General features: G+C 36.1%; 1 protein-coding gene across 1 annotated transcript in view; it reads left to right on the forward strand.

The window, feature by feature from the left end:
* Positions 1-17,973, forward strand: part of LOC115414546 (alpha-1-antitrypsin homolog) — a 35,117-nt gene extending 17,144 nt beyond the window's left edge. Inside the window, exons 4-7 of the mRNA XM_030127759.1 lie at positions 12,901-13,543; positions 14,141-14,411; positions 15,022-15,169; positions 17,468-17,973. Coding sequence (XP_029983619.1) covers positions 12,901-13,543; positions 14,141-14,411; positions 15,022-15,169; positions 17,468-17,659 — 1,254 coding nt within the window. The 3' untranslated portion in view covers positions 17,660-17,973. The remainder of the gene's footprint in view (positions 1-12,900; positions 13,544-14,140; positions 14,412-15,021; positions 15,170-17,467) is intronic.
* The last annotated feature ends 445 nt before the right edge of the window (positions 17,974-18,418 follow it).

Below are 18,418 nucleotides of genomic sequence, written 5' to 3' on the forward strand. Positions count from 1 at the left end.
CAGAGATGGAGCTGGTGCCGGGTAGAGCCTCAGCTGGCGAACTGTTGCTGTGCAGCACTCGTGAACCCTTGGGAACAAGCATTGCGCGTGCCAGTATTCTGGAGGCGTGGCTTCGGAGAGACGTCTGAGGAAAGGGGTTTGGACTTTTGAATTGAGTATTTTCAAAATGTAGCTTGCTCGAACCATTTTTCTAAGATCTCATACCCCACCTTTAATGACTGAAAACACATAAGGTGTATTCTAATTTTAATTTAAATTAATATTTTAACCTATAAAGACCCAATGCTACTTTTATGTCAGTTCCCAAATGAATTGTTTTTGTAGATTTAACCTTTTTTTAAATGATTTATATCACCATTTATTATAATATTATCCTCTGTATTTTGCATTTTTTCCAGTGAAAATCATGCAGTTTCCAATATTTATTTCACTGATCATGTAGATGTTCAAAAAAGCTCAGAGTAAATTCAAAGGTTATTAAACCAGAAACACAGAAAACTGAAGAAAAAGTGACTTTTTCAGCAAAGATATAAATAACTGAACATAAAAACAAGTGTTTCCATCCACTGTCATTTGCCAGACTCCATGGGTTTTATTGGTGAATCGATGTTGTAGAAGATGATGGTGTTTCTATGTTCACTACGGAGCCTCTGAACGTCTGAACTGGTGACCATAAAAAGATGACAAACTGCATTTGACATCAATTATTTACATGTATTGATAGGATCAGTGGATCAACAGGTGATACGCATTTTAGATCAGTAGGTGGTTTAGTTCACCAGTGGCTGTTTGGGTCTTTATGGGTTAAAATAATGGTGCATGTGCGCTGGTTTATCCTAGTGGTTATAGTGCATCCGAAAACCAAACTCACGCCCCACCAAAAAATAATTTCACCAGCCGCCACTGTTCATACTTCAATTCCACTGCAGTTCAGAGGGGACTTTTATTTGACTTTTTACTCCACTGCATTTGTCTGACAACTTTCATTAAGTTTCAGAGGTAGATTTCACCCAACCATTAATTGAACATGCTTTAAAACTAGTTAATCCATAGTTCTTAAAATTTGATCCAACCTTTTTGACTTCTCTATCTTACACATTTCAAATCTCTATGAGTCGGTAACAGCTCTACCAGATATTTTCCTTACAGTAAATGTTCATCTGATATCTACTATCTATAATAGAAATGAGATTCATCTGGTTTCCCTGTGCATAAAACTGGATAAAAAGTAACAGTAAAATATTAGCACTGATGCTTTGATGTTAAAAATCCAATGATGATGTACATGATAATATATCAGTCAGAGGCTCCAAACCAGATAACATTTTCCAGCAAAAACTTTTACTTAAGTAGGATTTCTCCTGCAGGACATGTACTGTAGTTTTGTTTCTTTTTTTTTTTTCTCTCCATTTCTACATTGGATTACATAAAGGGTCTGAATACTTTTTGTACCACTAGTTCTGGACTACAGGAGACCAGATGAGACTGGAGCAAAATCAGTATTTAACTATGAGTGCAAAGTAAACTACATATTGACGAAAATCCATTACAGGATCTTTAACTCTTTAACCCCTGAGACATTATTCCAGGTAAAAGTGCTGCTGTGAATTTGTGTCTCTTTCAGTGTCATTAAAGCTGCTGTGAGTATGTGCTTGTGTTCCTTTTCTTCAGTGGTTTTGCTTTACTGTGTGTTTTAGGGTCACAACAGAGTGGAATAACAGAAAAAGACAGAGAGAGGAATTGAAGTTTGACAGGTTTTTATGAAATAAAGCACTCAGAATGTACAACAGCAAGAGATTTAGGATGTTGAACATGATCTGTGAAATGGAACACAGTGAACAACAACAAGTATTTGAATTCTGGCCCTGTAGTTTTAGTTTCAAGGCTCTTTTTTTCCTAAATCAGTCCAGCTGCTTTTTGGCACCTGGTTGAACTCCAAAAAGCAGTTACACGGTCAAAACTCGGAAAAAAAAAAAAGAGAGAAAAAAAAAAAGAAAGAAAATCATGACAGCACTGCAAAACAACAGTAAAAAGGACAAGGAAAATAGTGTAAAAAAAAAAAAAAAAAAAAAAAAAAAGCCCAAATCGTCTATTTTTATAGCGAGTTGGTCTCATCCATTGCTCTGTGTTTTGTCCTCCAATACACAGGCGACGGAGAGGTGCACTGAGCATGCTCACATGTCTGTGAAAAAGACAAGGTCTATTCTATCAGGACGTTTTGAATTTTTTCTTATTGATCAAATGGTTGAATTTTTAGGAATATTTAAAATAAATCATACATTCAGAGCACTCACCACAGACACATTAGGAGTTAAAAGGTTAACCTTCAACATTAACCAACAGAAAGACAAACTTATATTCATCAGTTATGTATATTACAAAGGTAACTGTCCTGCAACTGCATAGTCATATTCATATTCATGCATGTTCTAGTCAAATCATTAATAAAAGTGGATTCCAGTCGGTGCACTTAGACAATGTGCCAGTAGGGTCAATGCTATGCCACCCACTGCAGAGCATATTTCATCATCTTTTTTTTTTTTTTTTTTTTTTTTTTTTCATAAAGCACTGATGCTCACTTGGTGGTAATAAATCTACGCAGCGGGTGCTTTTTATGGATATGCAACCCCTATCATTAGCAACTTAACTTCATATTTCATCTATAACCTGATCTCTTCACTGTCAGAAATTAGTAACAAATTAATCAGGCTAATATTTAGCAGTGGAAGAATGGAAATAAGTACTTTTACTCATGTACTGTACTCAAACAGTAGTTTAATTACATTGTTTGAGAAGTTATATTTGATTCAGCTTTATATTTCAACTCCACCACATCCAAGAGGTTGATGTACATTTTACTCCATTATATTTGTCTGACAGCTTTAGGTCTGATTATAGTTTTCCATCCTTTTCCTGCAGAGGTGTCTAAAGTATTTACAGTCATTACCTCCGCCAAGGAGGTTATGTTTTTGCCAGGGTTTGTTTGTTTGTTTGTCTGTCTGTTTGTTTGTTTGTCTGTCCATTAGTGTGCAACATAACTCAAAAAGTTATGGACAGATTTGGATGAAATTTTCAGGGTTTGTTGGAAATGGGATGAGGAAGAAATGATTAAATTTTGGTGGTGATCGGGGGTGGGGGGGGCCCACGGGGGGGGCCACTGATCGTTAGTGTGCAACATAACTCAAAAAGTTATGGACAGATTTGGATGAAATTTTCAGGGTTTGTTGGAAATGGGATAAGGAAGAAATGATTAAATTTTGGTGGTGATCGGGGGTGGGGGGGCCCACGGGGGGGGCCACTGATCAGCCTTGGCGGAGGTCTGCGCTCTTCGAGTGCTTCTAGTTTATGTTTATGTTTACGCATTTGGCAGACGCTTTTTTCCAAAGCGACTTACAGGGGAAAACCAATTAAATCACTCAATCAATCAAATTTTATTTATATAGCGCCAGATCACAAAAAAGTTATCTCTTGACATTTTATATATAGAGTTGGTCAAAACCAGACTCTAAGTCAATTCTACAGAAACCCAACAGAATCCTCCTGGAGCAAACACTTGTGACTGGTGACAGTGGTGAGGAAAAACTTCCCTTTAACAGGCAGAAACCTCGAGCAGACCCAGACTCCTGGAGGATGGCCGTCTGCCTTGACCAGTTGGGGTTAAAGAGAGAGAGTAGAGAAGGGGAAAAAGAGAGAGCGATAGAGATAGGGACTGGGGGAGAGGGGGAGAAGGGGGGAGTAGGGGGAGACACATGGAGGCGGTTGAGGATAAGTGAGTGGTGATGATGAGGGCAGGGAAGAGGCCGGACCACCGCAGCAGGTCCAGAGATAATCGTGAAAGAATCTGTGGTTGTCCTGGGAAAAACCTTATTAGAATATTTAAAATGGAATGTTTGAAAGTGCTAGGACAGGAGGTGCTCTCGGAAGAGCTGGGTCTTCAGGAGCTTCTTGAAGATAGGCAGGGATGACTCTGTTCTTGTAGCAAGGTAGATGGTAGCTCAGGTAGCTCAGGTAGATGTATAGATACTAGGGTTTAAAATGACTTCTGTAGTAGTTGAAGTATCAACTCAAGTATTTTACTCAAATATAAATGTAAAAGTACTGGTTTCAAAACTGTGAAAAAAAATGCAATTGGGACAAAAGTTTAGATGGTGCCACAGGAGTCTATAGTGCACTAACCCAACCCCCCAAAAAATATTTTTCTAAAGGCCATAATGACTATAATGTTATTTTAAAATGTTAATGTTGAAAAATGTGGGATGCACTAGTTTACCTGGTTCAGCCACATATATGCCCATTGAAAATGAACGCATTTTAGTACAATGCCAATTTATTAAAGAACCATATGTATGTGTACTAATGAGCATTAACGTGTTTCATGGGGCTGAAGATAGGATGACTAGTTGAATATGAGTATTGGAATGTGCAAAAAGTCAAGTGCGATTGATCGTGTATAAACCAATAAGGTGTCAAAATGGTGTATGTTTTATGCTTCTCATCCAACTACAATCACATTCACTCTATCTGGATGGCGCAATTTATCTGGACAGTTTTTTTAAAAATTTGAACAATGTCCAGCTGGAATGAAAATGAGCTGAAATGAAATAGGAGTAATGAGGCTATTTTTAAAATGTAAGGAGTAGAAAGTACAGATAATTGTGTGAAAATGTAAGGCAGGGGTGTCAAACTCATTTTCTTTCTGGGGTCACATTCAACCCAATTTGTTCTCCAGTGGGCCAGGCCAGTAAAATAATAGCAGAAGAACCTATAAATAATGACAACTCCAAATTTTTGTCTTTGTTTTAGTGCAAAAAAAAAAAAACAACAACAAAAAAACAAAAAACAATTAAATTATGAAAATACTTACTTTTATTAACTATAAAAAAAACCCTGATAGAACTGAAATTTAAATGAAAAAACTTAAATTTCATGCAATTTTAACAATATTATGCCTTAACTTATCATTTCTACGTGTGCATTATGGATCAGATCTACAAAGACACTAAACACTTAATAACATACAGAAAATAGTTAAAATTGTGCTTAGTTTTCTTCAGACATTTCAGGTTGTTCATATTTCCTCAGGTTATTCACATTTTATTGTTACAGGATAGTTTGTAAATGTTAATATGTTAATATTTTCATAATTTAATGTTATTTTTTTGCACTAAAACAAAGAAAAATGTGAAGTTTGCATTACACTGGTCAACAACAAATTTATTGTTTAAGTTTTTTGAGCTGATTTAGGATAATTTTGGTGTGCTGAATCCAAAAATCACATTAATTTTGCTCAATCAGGTCAACTTTCTGAACTATGCTACATATTGGCTTTTTAGCATTTTTGCTTACATTTATGGGCATTTTCACATCATATGATACAAAATTCTGTCATATTTCTTGCAATAAACAAGTTCTGAAGATTTTACTTTTGCCAATTTATGATTAATGTTTTTTTTTTAATATTACAGGTGAATGAAATGGCTTCGACTAGAAGATCTTGCAAAAATAAGCCTGGCGTATTCTGCTACATCTGCAGTGAATACACCATTGTACCTAACAGGAATCCTGTTAGAAAATGATTTTTTTTCTCTTAAAACCTATTTTGGGTGAGAACTATATAAGAAATTAACTGATAAAGTCACAAAAATGTAATCAATTTTGTGAGAAGATCAAATTTTTCAAAATCAAATTAGCAAAAAAACCTGACCTGATTGAGAAAAACAGATGTCATTTTTGGATTTAGCGGAGCAAAATGGTCAGTTGAAAAAACCCAGACAACTTGCAAAAAACCTTTTTTTGTAACCCAGTGTTATTGATAGGCATAGTGTAATATTATTTTTCTCACATCAAAGCAATAAGAAAATATGGAGTCATTATTTTTGTTGGTTATTATGCTATTATTTGACTGTAGATCATATTGGTCTGTGTGTGGAACCTGAACTAAAATGAGTTCCACAGCCTTGACTGTGGAATTTTTGCACTTTGCAAATTCATCCCACGGGCCAGATTGGAACCTTTGGTGGCCCGCATTTGGCCCCCAGGCTGTATGTTTGAGACCCCTGATATAAGGAGTAGAGGTAAAAAGTCGGCTGACAAATAATTACTCCAGTAAAGTATAGATAACTATAATTTCTACTTAAGTAAGGTAATGAAGAATTTATACTTCATTACTGCCTGTCAAGTGAAAACCACATACCTGCATTTCCAAATGGGTTTATGTTGAATGTGATAAACTGAAGGATAATTGTACCCATATAGGTTGAAAAAAATCCTCCTTCTTCTTAAGTTAAAGTGTTTATAAATCCTCTTTGATTCACTGGAAAATGCAAAAAAGGTTTTTACTCCTTGAAGTAAAATTATATAGAGATATACAGTTCTTATTAATTTTGCAATAAATATTATATTAGTTATGATCTAAATTTAATGTATTCCAAGTTACATTTAAAGGCACTTTTACAGGATGTCGATTGGTTTATCATTTTACTGTACGATGACTGCTTTGACTTTCATATCTTGAGTATTTTTACTTTCACAACCTCATCTAAAACTGCAGGAGCTGAAATCTGAAAAAAAAAAAAAAATCCTCCAGAATTAAAAATGCTTTTAACTCCCTGTGAGTTGTGTGGTCCTCAATGTCTTTAATTTCTTTTATTAATTTAACTATTTGATTTTATTGTTTTATTTATAGCATTGTTGTAGATTCATGCACTTATTTATTGTTCTTGTGTATTTTCTTTTATTTGTTTTCTTGTTTTTACAATTTTATGTGAAGCACTTTGGAAATGTTCTTGGTGTTTAAATGTGCTATATAAGTAAAGTGGATTGGACTGGATTCAGTTCAGGAGACTGGGTGTCCAAATCCTGGCAGATGTGAAATGAATGTACCTCTTACTGTTTTTATTTTATTATTATTATTTTTATTATTATTTTTTAAACTGAGGGGGCGTGCCTGTAGGTAAATCCACCATTGGAGCACCTACTAAATGAACAGATGGGCTACAGAATGTCTATTCAAATTAAATTCCTTACTCATGTCTTGACTTTTTTCCATCAGGTTTGGGTGAACATGGTGAACAATTATCCTCCAGATATTTCTGTAAATCAACCAAACGCGATATTGATTTTTGTTGGTTCCTACAGCGGGAAAAACACAAAAAACAACAAGAGACCATGTCTACAATATTTTTGATCTATTCTGAACCAAACTGATGGGTTCTGTTACTGAGGTTTATTCTTCACTCGGCTTGATGCTCACATGTAAGAATATAAGTGACCAATTTATCACATAATATCTTCTTACTGTGAATATCCAATTTGGAAAAAGCATTCCTAATTTAGGCTAGATTAGACATCCTTTAATAACAGATGAAAAGTCTTTTTTCCCCAGTGTAATTTCAGCTCGCAGTTACATATTTAATGTCCCTACCTGTGTTAAAAAACCACGAGGGGATGAAATCTAAAAACACAGAAGCCCAACCAGGCGCTTTTTTTCTCATAGTAAGGCCAAAAACCGATCAAACACTACATGTTGAAATAAGGACTGACTACTTCCTCCACCTCTGCTGTGAAGTGTCTAAATGGTACCAAAAGGTCGACGGTGTCTCACCAGCATTGACTCATGGGAGGTGATGATGTCGGACATCACCAACTGTTCTGTCTGATTCCTCCTTCGTGACTGTTGGTTCTCAGTAGACTTAAACCACAGTGGGTGGGAACTCTAAATAACTGAGGGTGTGAGCCAGTGACATACTGCCCTACATCCATGTTTTCTTGGATTTTCTGACCTAGAACTTTTTGTCAGGAACTTCAAGCTGGAGTAAATATTTCTGCTTACTATATGGTAATATTGCCTCCATATTATGTATTTAGTGTTTTTCTGGGGTAAATACACATGATAGGTGTCAAGATTCATTTGAAACTGATGTCATTTGTGATGATAATATGCATACTTCAGTTTAGATTAGATAGAACTTTATTGATCACCTTGGGCAGAGCCCTCAGGAAATTGAGGTTCCAAAGCACAACACCGAATGTGCACATAACAGAAATATTACAACAAAATATTAATAACAATAATCACAAAAACAGAACTGAACAGAAAAAAAATAGTTAATTGCACATTAGAAAGTACTGGTAGAACAAAGTAGTAATAATAATAATAAATATGTAATTATAATAATATAATATGCACAATATTGTAATATTACATATATAGTCATATATGTACGTATATATGTAGGTAAGTAATAATAATAATAATAATAATAATAATAATAATAATAATAATAATAATAATAATAATGATAATAATAATAATAATAATAACTAGAAGCACTCGGAGAGCGTAGACCTCCGCCAAGGCTGATCAGTGGCCCCCCCCGTGGGCCCCCCCACCCCCGATCACCACCAAAATTTAATCATTTCTTCCTTATCCCATTTCCAACAAACCCTGAAAATTTCATCCAAATCTGTCCATAACTTTTTGAGTTATGTTGCACACTAACGGACAGACAAACAAACAGACAGACAGACAGACAGACAGACAGACAGACAGACAGACAAACAAACCCTGGCAAAAACATTACCTCCTAGGCGGAGGTAATAATAACAATAATAATAATACACAATAAGAAAAATACATACACAGGACACAATAAACATCGCATAAACTTAAACATGGTACAGTTTTTCTGTTCAATGTGAAAGGTGGTTATTGTCCAAGGCACTGTTCCTACAATGACCCATCAATGATTATCATCATCATCTTCCTCCTCCTCCTCCTCCTCCTCCTCCTCCTCATCATCATCATCATCATCATCATCACCATCATCATCATCATCATCATCACCACCATCCTCCTCCGCCTCCTCCTCCTCCTCCTCCTCCTCCTCATCATCATCATCATTATCATTATCATTATCATTATCATCATCATCATCATCATCACCATCACCATCACCATCCTCCTCCTCCTCCTCCTCATCATCATCATCATCATCATCATCATCATCACCATCATCATCATCACCATCCTCCTCCTCCTCCTCCTCATCATCATCATCATCATCATCATTATCATTATCATCATCATCATCACCATCACCATCACCATCACCATCACCATCACCATCCTCCTCCTCCTCCTCCTCCTCATCATCATCATCATCATCATCATCATCATCATCATCATCATCATCATCATCATCACCATCATCATCATCACCATCCTCCTCCTCCTCCTCCTCCTCATCATCATCATCATCATCATCATCATCATCATCATCATCATCATCATCATCATCCCATTCATTACAGAATCCACTACAAATAGCAATATTCAAAGAGATGAATGTATTTTTCTTTTATTAAATATGTTGATCAAATGGAAACACAACTCACTGTGTCTGAGTTATTACATGGTCAACGTACGTTTGTTTATCCCTGGGTGTTCTGTATATTGATTCATATCATGGTGCAGAATAACAGCCTTTCTCTTCCCGTGCAGTCGCTGTTGTTCTCTGTATCATGATGAATGATGCCGAGTACATTCTAAGTCTGCAATAATTACTGCTCTGTTTACATCAGTGAGTGAAGGCCTGCAGTACGGCTTCCCCGACTTGTAACAAGACAGCTTAGAGCAAATCCATTTACAAATTGATTGGTGTTTTCACAGGCGGGCAGAAATCCGTTTTCCCCGAGTTCCAGCGACAGAAATTCCAGAGTTTAGAAAAGCCTCATGAGGAAATCTGGGTTATGGTCCATGTCCTCTGACTCCAAGCACTTCACATTTACCTTACATTACTCTGGTAGTTTGCTCCTGAAAGAACACACTCCATATTTTTTGTTTCATTCCTCCTGCTGATCCTCCCCATGAGGTCGCGCTTGAGGTTGAAGAGATCAAGTCAGAAGATGTGGGAGCTCCTGACATCATGCTCTGTGTTCACCTTGAACAGAACGATGCTGCTCATAATCTATAATTACCTCACAGACGCCATACTGCTCTTGGGGAGAGTCATCGATCCTACAGATGTCTAGACTTAGACCGTACAAGACATTCTATATTCATTTACACCCAACAACAGCATCAGTTTATTTTTTTTCCCCTCAGTGCAGTGGCATTTTTAAAGAAAAGTGCTGTCCTTGTTGTTTTTTATCTTAAAGTTTTGTTTTACCTCCTATTTTCTAAACATCTAATGATGATGTATAGTTGATTTCTCCATTTTCTCACAATGATTGAAATCAAAGACATTTAAATGTTAGCAATTTATCCCAGTGACTGAATATCTGCTGTTCTCTCTAAAGCATCAGACGCTTTCCATCCATTACAAAATCATTTTCTCTTTTGTCATTTTTTTTCACTCTGCAGCCCATTTCCTCCTGAAACATCTCTTTATTGTCTTATGCAATTAACGGAAATTGCTTTGCGAAAAAGGAAGAAAGAAGGAAAACAGCCTTATTTGCTGACACAAAAGAAGAACATATAGTTTTACATCTTTAGGCTTAGATACAAGTTCAGAAGCACTGTGACATTAAGCTGAGTTTTACCTCACACTGTGAAGATACTCGTAAATGATAATGAACAAAATACAGTTTGATTAATAGTACAATAGATCTGTCACTAGTAACAGAAATGGCAGCTTTTAATCATGATCTGTCTGAAAGTGTATCACCCTCAGATATTATATGTGTCACTTTTTGAGGTTGAAACACAAGATTTAACAAAAGCTGAATCAAAATGTTATCGTAACCCAGGTAAAGTTCTGGTCAGAGTACTGAATGTAAAACTACATCAGGGACATACTGTGACATTTATATTATTGCATTTGATTTCAGTGTCCTCTTGGGATGACCAGGAGTTCCACTTTGTGTGGGACCACACAGCATGTTATTGACTATGAAAAGAATATACAGTCAGGAATCTGGACAGTGACACTAATTTTGCCATTTTACCTCTGATTGGAAATGAAACAATCAAAATGTAATTAAAGTGTGTACTTTCAGTTTTAATTCAAGGATTTTAACAAAAATTTAGGGAATTACAGCCATTTTAAATATATAGATCTTACTGTATATACTACAAATCATAACAGAATGTTAAAAAAAAAAAAATCAGTGCTTTTAATGTTCTTTTGTCCTAACCTTGATCTGATAGAAAATCAACTTATTGTTTTATGGGATTTTCACACCCTGCCTGTCACATGTGTTACCTGAGCTGCAGGCTGAGGAGCTGCCAGACATAACTGATGGTTTTCTTCCAAAATTTCGATCATTTGTCTGGGTACCAGAGAATGGTTTTAGCTTTGCCTTCTCAAGGATGGAAGTCTTAAAAACTGTGACACTTCCTGTTCCCTCATGCTTTATTAGCATCAGATTTAGGGAAAAAAAACAAATAGGCAATTTATTATGTCATCTGCATGTTAAATAGAAACTGCTTCCTTTGTTTAATGTGTTTTCTCTCTTAGATAGGTTTACACCAAGATATAAGACCACCTCTCAGCACTGATATCTCTTACACTGGCATCTTTACATTTGCTGATTTTTTAATGTGATATGTTTCATTTGAATTTTCCTTTATATTGACTGTTTGATAGATTTGTGCATTTTTTGTGATGCAAAACAGCACAAACTTGTACTATCTTGTCAGACACTCTTTGTTTCGATCAGTTAAATTGTGTTGCATCACTGAAGTCCATCTAGTTAGATCACTCAGGACAGAGAATGAGTGACTGCTCTCAGTTAATATTTTACCAATCAGTCAGCTGACTGTCAGCGCTTCTGTATATAATGGGGAAGATTCAGACAAATTGTCTGCAGCAAGGAGGACTTTAAAGGTAAGTGTGAAACTCTGCTGAAATATCAAGTCTGGATAACTTAGATTTATTGTTAGAAGTTTAATGTTAAGCTTTTTTTTTTTCTGTGTAACTTCTGTGTAACTAAAAAGTTCATATTAAAGTATCAATAATAGTTAGTTAAATAGTAAAATAATTTAAATATTAGTTATTTGTATAGTAAAAATAATAATATATACAAAATACCCACATATACAGGCACACATTTAACTTGAACCGCAATAAATTGATATGTTCTCCCATAACAGTGGTAACAAAAATATTGTCAATAATAAAATTATAGTTAAAGAAATCATAATAATAATAAAATTACTTTTAATAATAATAATCATCAACCTCAAAAATCAAATTGATTGCATGTTTCCATCTGTTATGATATTCATATACGGTTCCCAGAGTTTGTAAAAATCCTTCCTTTTGCCCTTTGGTATATATGTTAGTCTTTCCAGTCCAATACAGCTAAAAAGTTCCTTCATCCACACTGTTAATGTAGGAGCGTCCATCTTCTTCCAAAAGAGCGCAATAACTCTCAAGGCCTGAACAAGTCCACAGTCCAACAGATACAGAATATTTCATTGTACATAGATATTCTTTTGAGTATATTCCAAAAACAGAATTTGGCATCAAGTCTCCAACAAACATTTTACAACATCTCTCCAGAATTTTTGTGTCTTTTGACATTCCCACATATAATGAAACAAAGTGCCCACCTCTTGTGAACAATTAGAGCAAGCATTTGGAATATGAGCAGACATACAATGGAGCTGAGCAGAAGTAATCTACGCTCTCATTAACCACTTATACTGAAGTGGTCTAGCCCTTGTATTTATTGTCTGCTTTTGTGCTTCATCATTGTGCTGCATCATTCCAGTCTGCCTCTTCAATGTCCTCTTGTATATCTATTTTATACATATTTGGTTTGTCTAATGTTGATTAATTATCATGTGAAACCAGTAAATCTATGTTAAGCTTTAAAGTTTTCTGTGGAATAAGAATAAGTGTAAAACTTTTCAAAGTCATTGCAGCTCAACAGCTTGTCTTCTTGTACTGGCAGGCTGTAAAGATGCGTGGGATCTTTGCTAGTTGTGCACTCGCAGCACTGCTGCTGGCCGTAGCCTGGGCAGACCACCACCACCACCACCACAACGATCATGGTTCTGACCACGACCACAGCCATGACGGAGAGATGAGCTGCCACAAGCTGTCCGAACCCAACGCAGACTTTGCCTTTTCTCTTTATAAATCTCTGAACGCCCAGAACGCTGCTGGAAAGAACATCTTCTACTCACCGCTGGGCATCTCCACAGCCCTGTCCATGCTGTCCACAGGGGCTCACGCTGACACCCACACCCAGATGTTCTCCACCTTGGGCTACGGCTCCCTAAACCAGGCTCAGGTTGACGAAGCATACAAACATCTTTTCCACATGCTCAGCCACAGCCAGCAGGAGCAGCTGTTGAATGTTGGCAACGGTGTCGCAGTGCGATCTGGCTTCCAGCCCCTGAATAAGTTCCTGGAGGATATCAAGAACTTCTACTCTGGTGAGATCTTCAACGTTGACTTTACCAAACCTGATGAAGCTGCTGCCCAAATCAACACATTCATCTCTGAGCATACCAATGGCAAGATCAAGGATATGGTGAAGGATCTGGACCCTGAAATGGCCATGGTGCTGATTAACTACGTCTACTTCAGAGGTAAGACATCAACCAAAGGAAGAACGGACCTCAACTCGTAAAAAACCAAAACAAACCAAACCAAAAAACTGAGTATTTTTACAAATTTAGGTTCAGTTCAAGTTTTTTTTTTTTTGGTTGTTTGCGAATGCTTTAATCATTGTAAACTGTAATTATGTGACTGTATCGCTGCCGTTTTGGCCAAGTCTCCCTTGAAAAAGACATCCTCATCTCAGTGGTTAAATAAAGGTTTAAAAAAAAAAAAAAAAAAAGGACATTTAACTACAGAAGGCCAGTGTGAGTGAAATAAATTAGCATGTAGAAGATACAGGGTTGAAGACAGAATTAAAAAAAATGTAACCCCTATCTGTGGCTCTTGTGCATCTTCGTATCAGAGTACATACTAAGAGGTTTTTCACTTTTATTATGACTTTTAGGGTCATTTATTCATCATTGTGTTGTTTTACTTTGAAAATACATGACTGCATTATTTCCTTTTGTCATTTGGCTTATGTGTTTTGGCCACATCCTTTAATTGTAAAATTTATTTTCATTTAATTTCTCCTGGTAAAATTAAATGATCTACATCGACTGTTACCCCTCCATTATCTCTTACAGGACAGTGGGAGAAACCTTTCGATGGCAACTATACCACAAAGGAAGAGTTCCACGTGGATGAGACAACCACAGTTGAGGTGGACATGATGAAGAGGACCGGTCGCTATGAGTACTATCAGGACATGGAGAACCACACGTCTGTCATCCTGCTGCCCTACAAGGGCAACACCTCCATGATGATTGTCCTGCCCGATGAAGGCAAGATGAGGGAGGTGGAGGACGCCATCTGCAAGGACCACATCAAGCACTGGCACGACTCGCTCTTCAGGAAGTAAGAAAACTATATATTTTTGAGTCATTTACCTGCTTGTGGTACGAGTCTTGAAGCGGTCATGGGTAATATCTCTTGTTCAGAATCAGTAAAGAAACCAACTCATTTACAAGAAAAAAAGCGTTGACATTATTTTCTGAAAAACTATGGATATGTATCGTCTCGAGCCATAAATACGTCTCATATCCTCCTGAGACCCATCAATGCATTTTTGTTCTCTGTAGGGGACAAAAATTTCACAGTTTTTTCTTTAAAAACAAAACAAAAACACTGTCTAATGCAAAGGGTGTTTCATAAATAAATAAATGTATCTGAAAAAATTGTTGCATTCGGCTGTTTCCAATCAAGACAATTATTTAATGTAAAAAAGCCAAAACTTTTACTTTCCTAGATCTCAGGAGGATATCAACATTTCTAGTGTATATCTATAATGTAGTGTTTTAACAGCGTTTCACATTTGCATGTATCTGTGGGTTACAAAAACAAATATGACAGATTTCATTCCTGAAAAAAGAGTTAAAAAAAAATCTGGTATGTTTTTAACACATCTACCTGACCTGTACGATACATTCTGAAAATATGTACACTGATGATAGTTTATGTCTCGCAGTTCTGTGGATCTGTTCTTGCCAAAATTCTCCATTTCTGCTGAAGCCTCTCTGGGTAACATCCTCCAGGAAATGGGCATGAAAGATGCTTTTGGAGACAACGCTGATTTTTCAGGCATATCTGAGGAGACCAAGCTCAAAGTGTCAAAGGTAGAGTTGATAAAGCATGTGTACTTTTAACTCTCATCATCCATCAGGTCACCAGTAAGACATTTCGGAGTGAGGTTTAGGGCTGCAAGTGATTCATGTTTATACTGTTCCTTTTTTTGTCAATCTTTTTATTGAGGAATTAATAACAAAAATATTCATTATTACAATTTGTCCATATTTTGAAAATTAAACACAGAGCAAACAAACCAAAAGTACACCAGAAGAAAACAAACATAACAAACACTCATTTTAACAACCCACCCTCCCACCCCCCATTCCAGGACTTATGATTTATCACACCAAGGGAGGCCACATCATTTCTAACTATATTCAGGTTGAGTTGATGCCAAATCTGATTAAACTGGTGTAGTTTATTTAACAATAGTCACTTTTCCATTGATCCTCAAATTGCGCAAATATAATTTGCACATAAAAATTTACCTAATGGAAAAATGACAATTTCGCCAAAACTCTTGCTCTTCAATTAAAAGATTTTGAGCTGGCAAGAGGTGAATTTTCAGGCATAGCGCAATTGGTATATCAATCAATCAATCAATCAATCAATCAATCAATCAATCAATCAATCAATCAATCAATCAATCAATCAACACTTTACATATCGAACTGGTCGAAACCAGACGTATATCATACTAAACTGCAATGGAAAGACCTTTTACTGCAACTAGAGTCACCTGAATTAAAAAAAATGGATGTTGACAGACATTACAACAAGTGAAGAAGAAGAGTTTTAAAAGAAACACGGTGCGGTATGTGTGGACACACCAGGAAACCGAATAATTTTTTTTTATTTAGTACGGCATAGAGGGGTAATATATAATAATAATGAATATATCTGTAAATCTACACAATATTTACATTTGTCGCCTGACTTCTTGTGTCGTCTTGTGATAATAAATAAACAATAATAATAATAATAATAATGGATTGGATTTATATAGCGCCTTTCTAGACACCCAAAGCGCTTTACATTATTGACCCATTATTCATTCGCTCTCACATTCTCCCTCTGGTGGTGGTAAACTACATCTGTAGCCACAGCTGCCCTGGGGCAGACTGACAGAATCTGAAAACAAATGAAAACAAATCATTGTATTTGTGATTTAATGGAAAAACCACCATAAAATACTTCTGTTTTTTTGACATTTTGTAAATATCGGTAAAGTTTTGCACATATGTCCAATGGAAAAGCAACAAGAACCAGATTCTTTCCAGATGAGAGACTTTAACTATTTCTTCCAACTACAGTATAACTTAAGTAACTTCTGATTTTTCCCAGAACAAGACTTTTTGCTACAATAAGTCCATAAGATAGCAGTTGACAGTGGTGTTTGTTAAGTTGAGAAAACTGATTAGAGACTCTGAGTACAACTAAAAGTGGATCAGGATTCAACTCTGTATGCAACATATCTGATAAAGTTTTAACCCTTTCATGCATCCTGGTCACTACAGTGGACAGCTATTCTACAGCTGTTCTCTTGTATATTCATGGATTTTGTAGTTCTTTTTTTTTTTTTAAACACACATCTTTATTAAAGTTTTAAGACACTACATATCTTTTCTGACATGAATTGGTAACATTATGTAGATCTCTCCTGAGCATAAACCCCGAGAATCACAAGCCCTCCCCATAGTTTTCACACAATTTATCAGTAAATATATGTTTCTGTGCGTCAAAAATTAAGCTGAGTGGACATTTTTGCAGCTTCATGAAAAATAGGTTCATAAGAATTTTTTTTTTCATTATTATTTTTTAAAGTACTTTTTTAGTATTATTATTTTTATTTTATTTTTTCAAATTTATTTTTCAGAAAAAATTTTTCAATTGTATTATTTTTTTCATGCCTAAAGAGGAATAAAAACACTCAGGAAAAAATTTTGATTAAGGTTCTCATAATTCGTGCATGAAAGGGTTAAATACGTTAGCCCAGAATGGAATTAACTTAGGACGTGTTTACACTGTTTAGGTTGTGTTTCAGCCAATATAATAACTCGACAGCCAGACTTATCAAATCCAAGCATTTTGTCCCCACCTTAACCCTAACCTGAAGTCACCCTTGCCCAAACTTAGGGTTAGGGTTCCATGACAAGAGTGGATGATAACGGGTTGAATAGTTGTTAGTAATTCAAATCAGTTACTTCTGCTGCTTTGGAAACAACAACAGAATGATAACACAGCGTAGATGAGATGCTGCAAAGATCATTTGCTTGGCTCTACGTCGTTCCTAGTTCCTGCATTTCAGACTGCACATTGACTTCCTTCATCTGGTTTCTCTACAGATTTCCCACAAGGCTGTGCTGAGTGTAGATGAAACCGGAACAGAAGCAGCTGCCGCCACCACCATCGAGGTCATGCCCATGAGTATGCCCGAACAAATGAAGCTCGACAGACCCTTCTTGGTCTTCATCTTGGAGAATTCCACCAGGAGCATCCTCTTCATGGGCAAGATCAACAACCCCACTGCCATGTAAAAGGCGCTTAATAATGTTGAAGGAGAATTCATAAGCAATGTTCAAGTAGCTTTGGTGCATTCACTTTTTTATCCTGTGGGAATGTTTTGAAGAGGTAATGAATAATAAGAACAGAAAAAATACAGATTCACCCCAAAAAACCTGTTAATCAGACACTTTTATGGGTCATCAGACATTAAACCTGGATATCAAAATGTCTTAACACATTTTTTTATACAGTAACCATCTGACATTTGCAAGTAAAATACAGTTAAATAATAATAAAAAAAACCCTCTACATATGTGATTGAAAAAATCTGATGTCACATTGAGTCACTTTATTGTCATATTGCTGTTCCAACAAGAAGTGAAATAAACACTGGTCACAAAAAAGCCCGTCATGGTAACTTACTCTTTCAATGCTACATCAAGATGTCGATATCACCATTCATTCTTTGAAGCTCCCAGTCGGACAATCAGACCCTCCGTCACATAAAAGGTGGGTGATAACAAAAAAGATTTTTCCAGGACTGGTTTCACTCATGCAAAAGCCAGAAATTTTTTTTTTTTTAAAAGTAGAATTTATTGCATAAGAGAGACTAATGCGCTACATTGTATGTCAAAGCATAATTAATAAATTACTCAAATTAATTTCCATCAAATTTGACCCTTTAAAAATCTGCACTCGTGGGTTTAACTGTCCACAAAACAATGGGAAAAAAAGCACAGACTGAGCATGTTAACAACATATACTGACATAAAAGACCTTCTTGATAGAGC

Source organism: Sphaeramia orbicularis, chromosome 24, assembly GCF_902148855.1.
Source record: "Sphaeramia orbicularis chromosome 24, fSphaOr1.1, whole genome shotgun sequence".
Taxonomy (NCBI): domain Eukaryota; kingdom Metazoa; phylum Chordata; class Actinopteri; order Kurtiformes; family Apogonidae; genus Sphaeramia; species Sphaeramia orbicularis.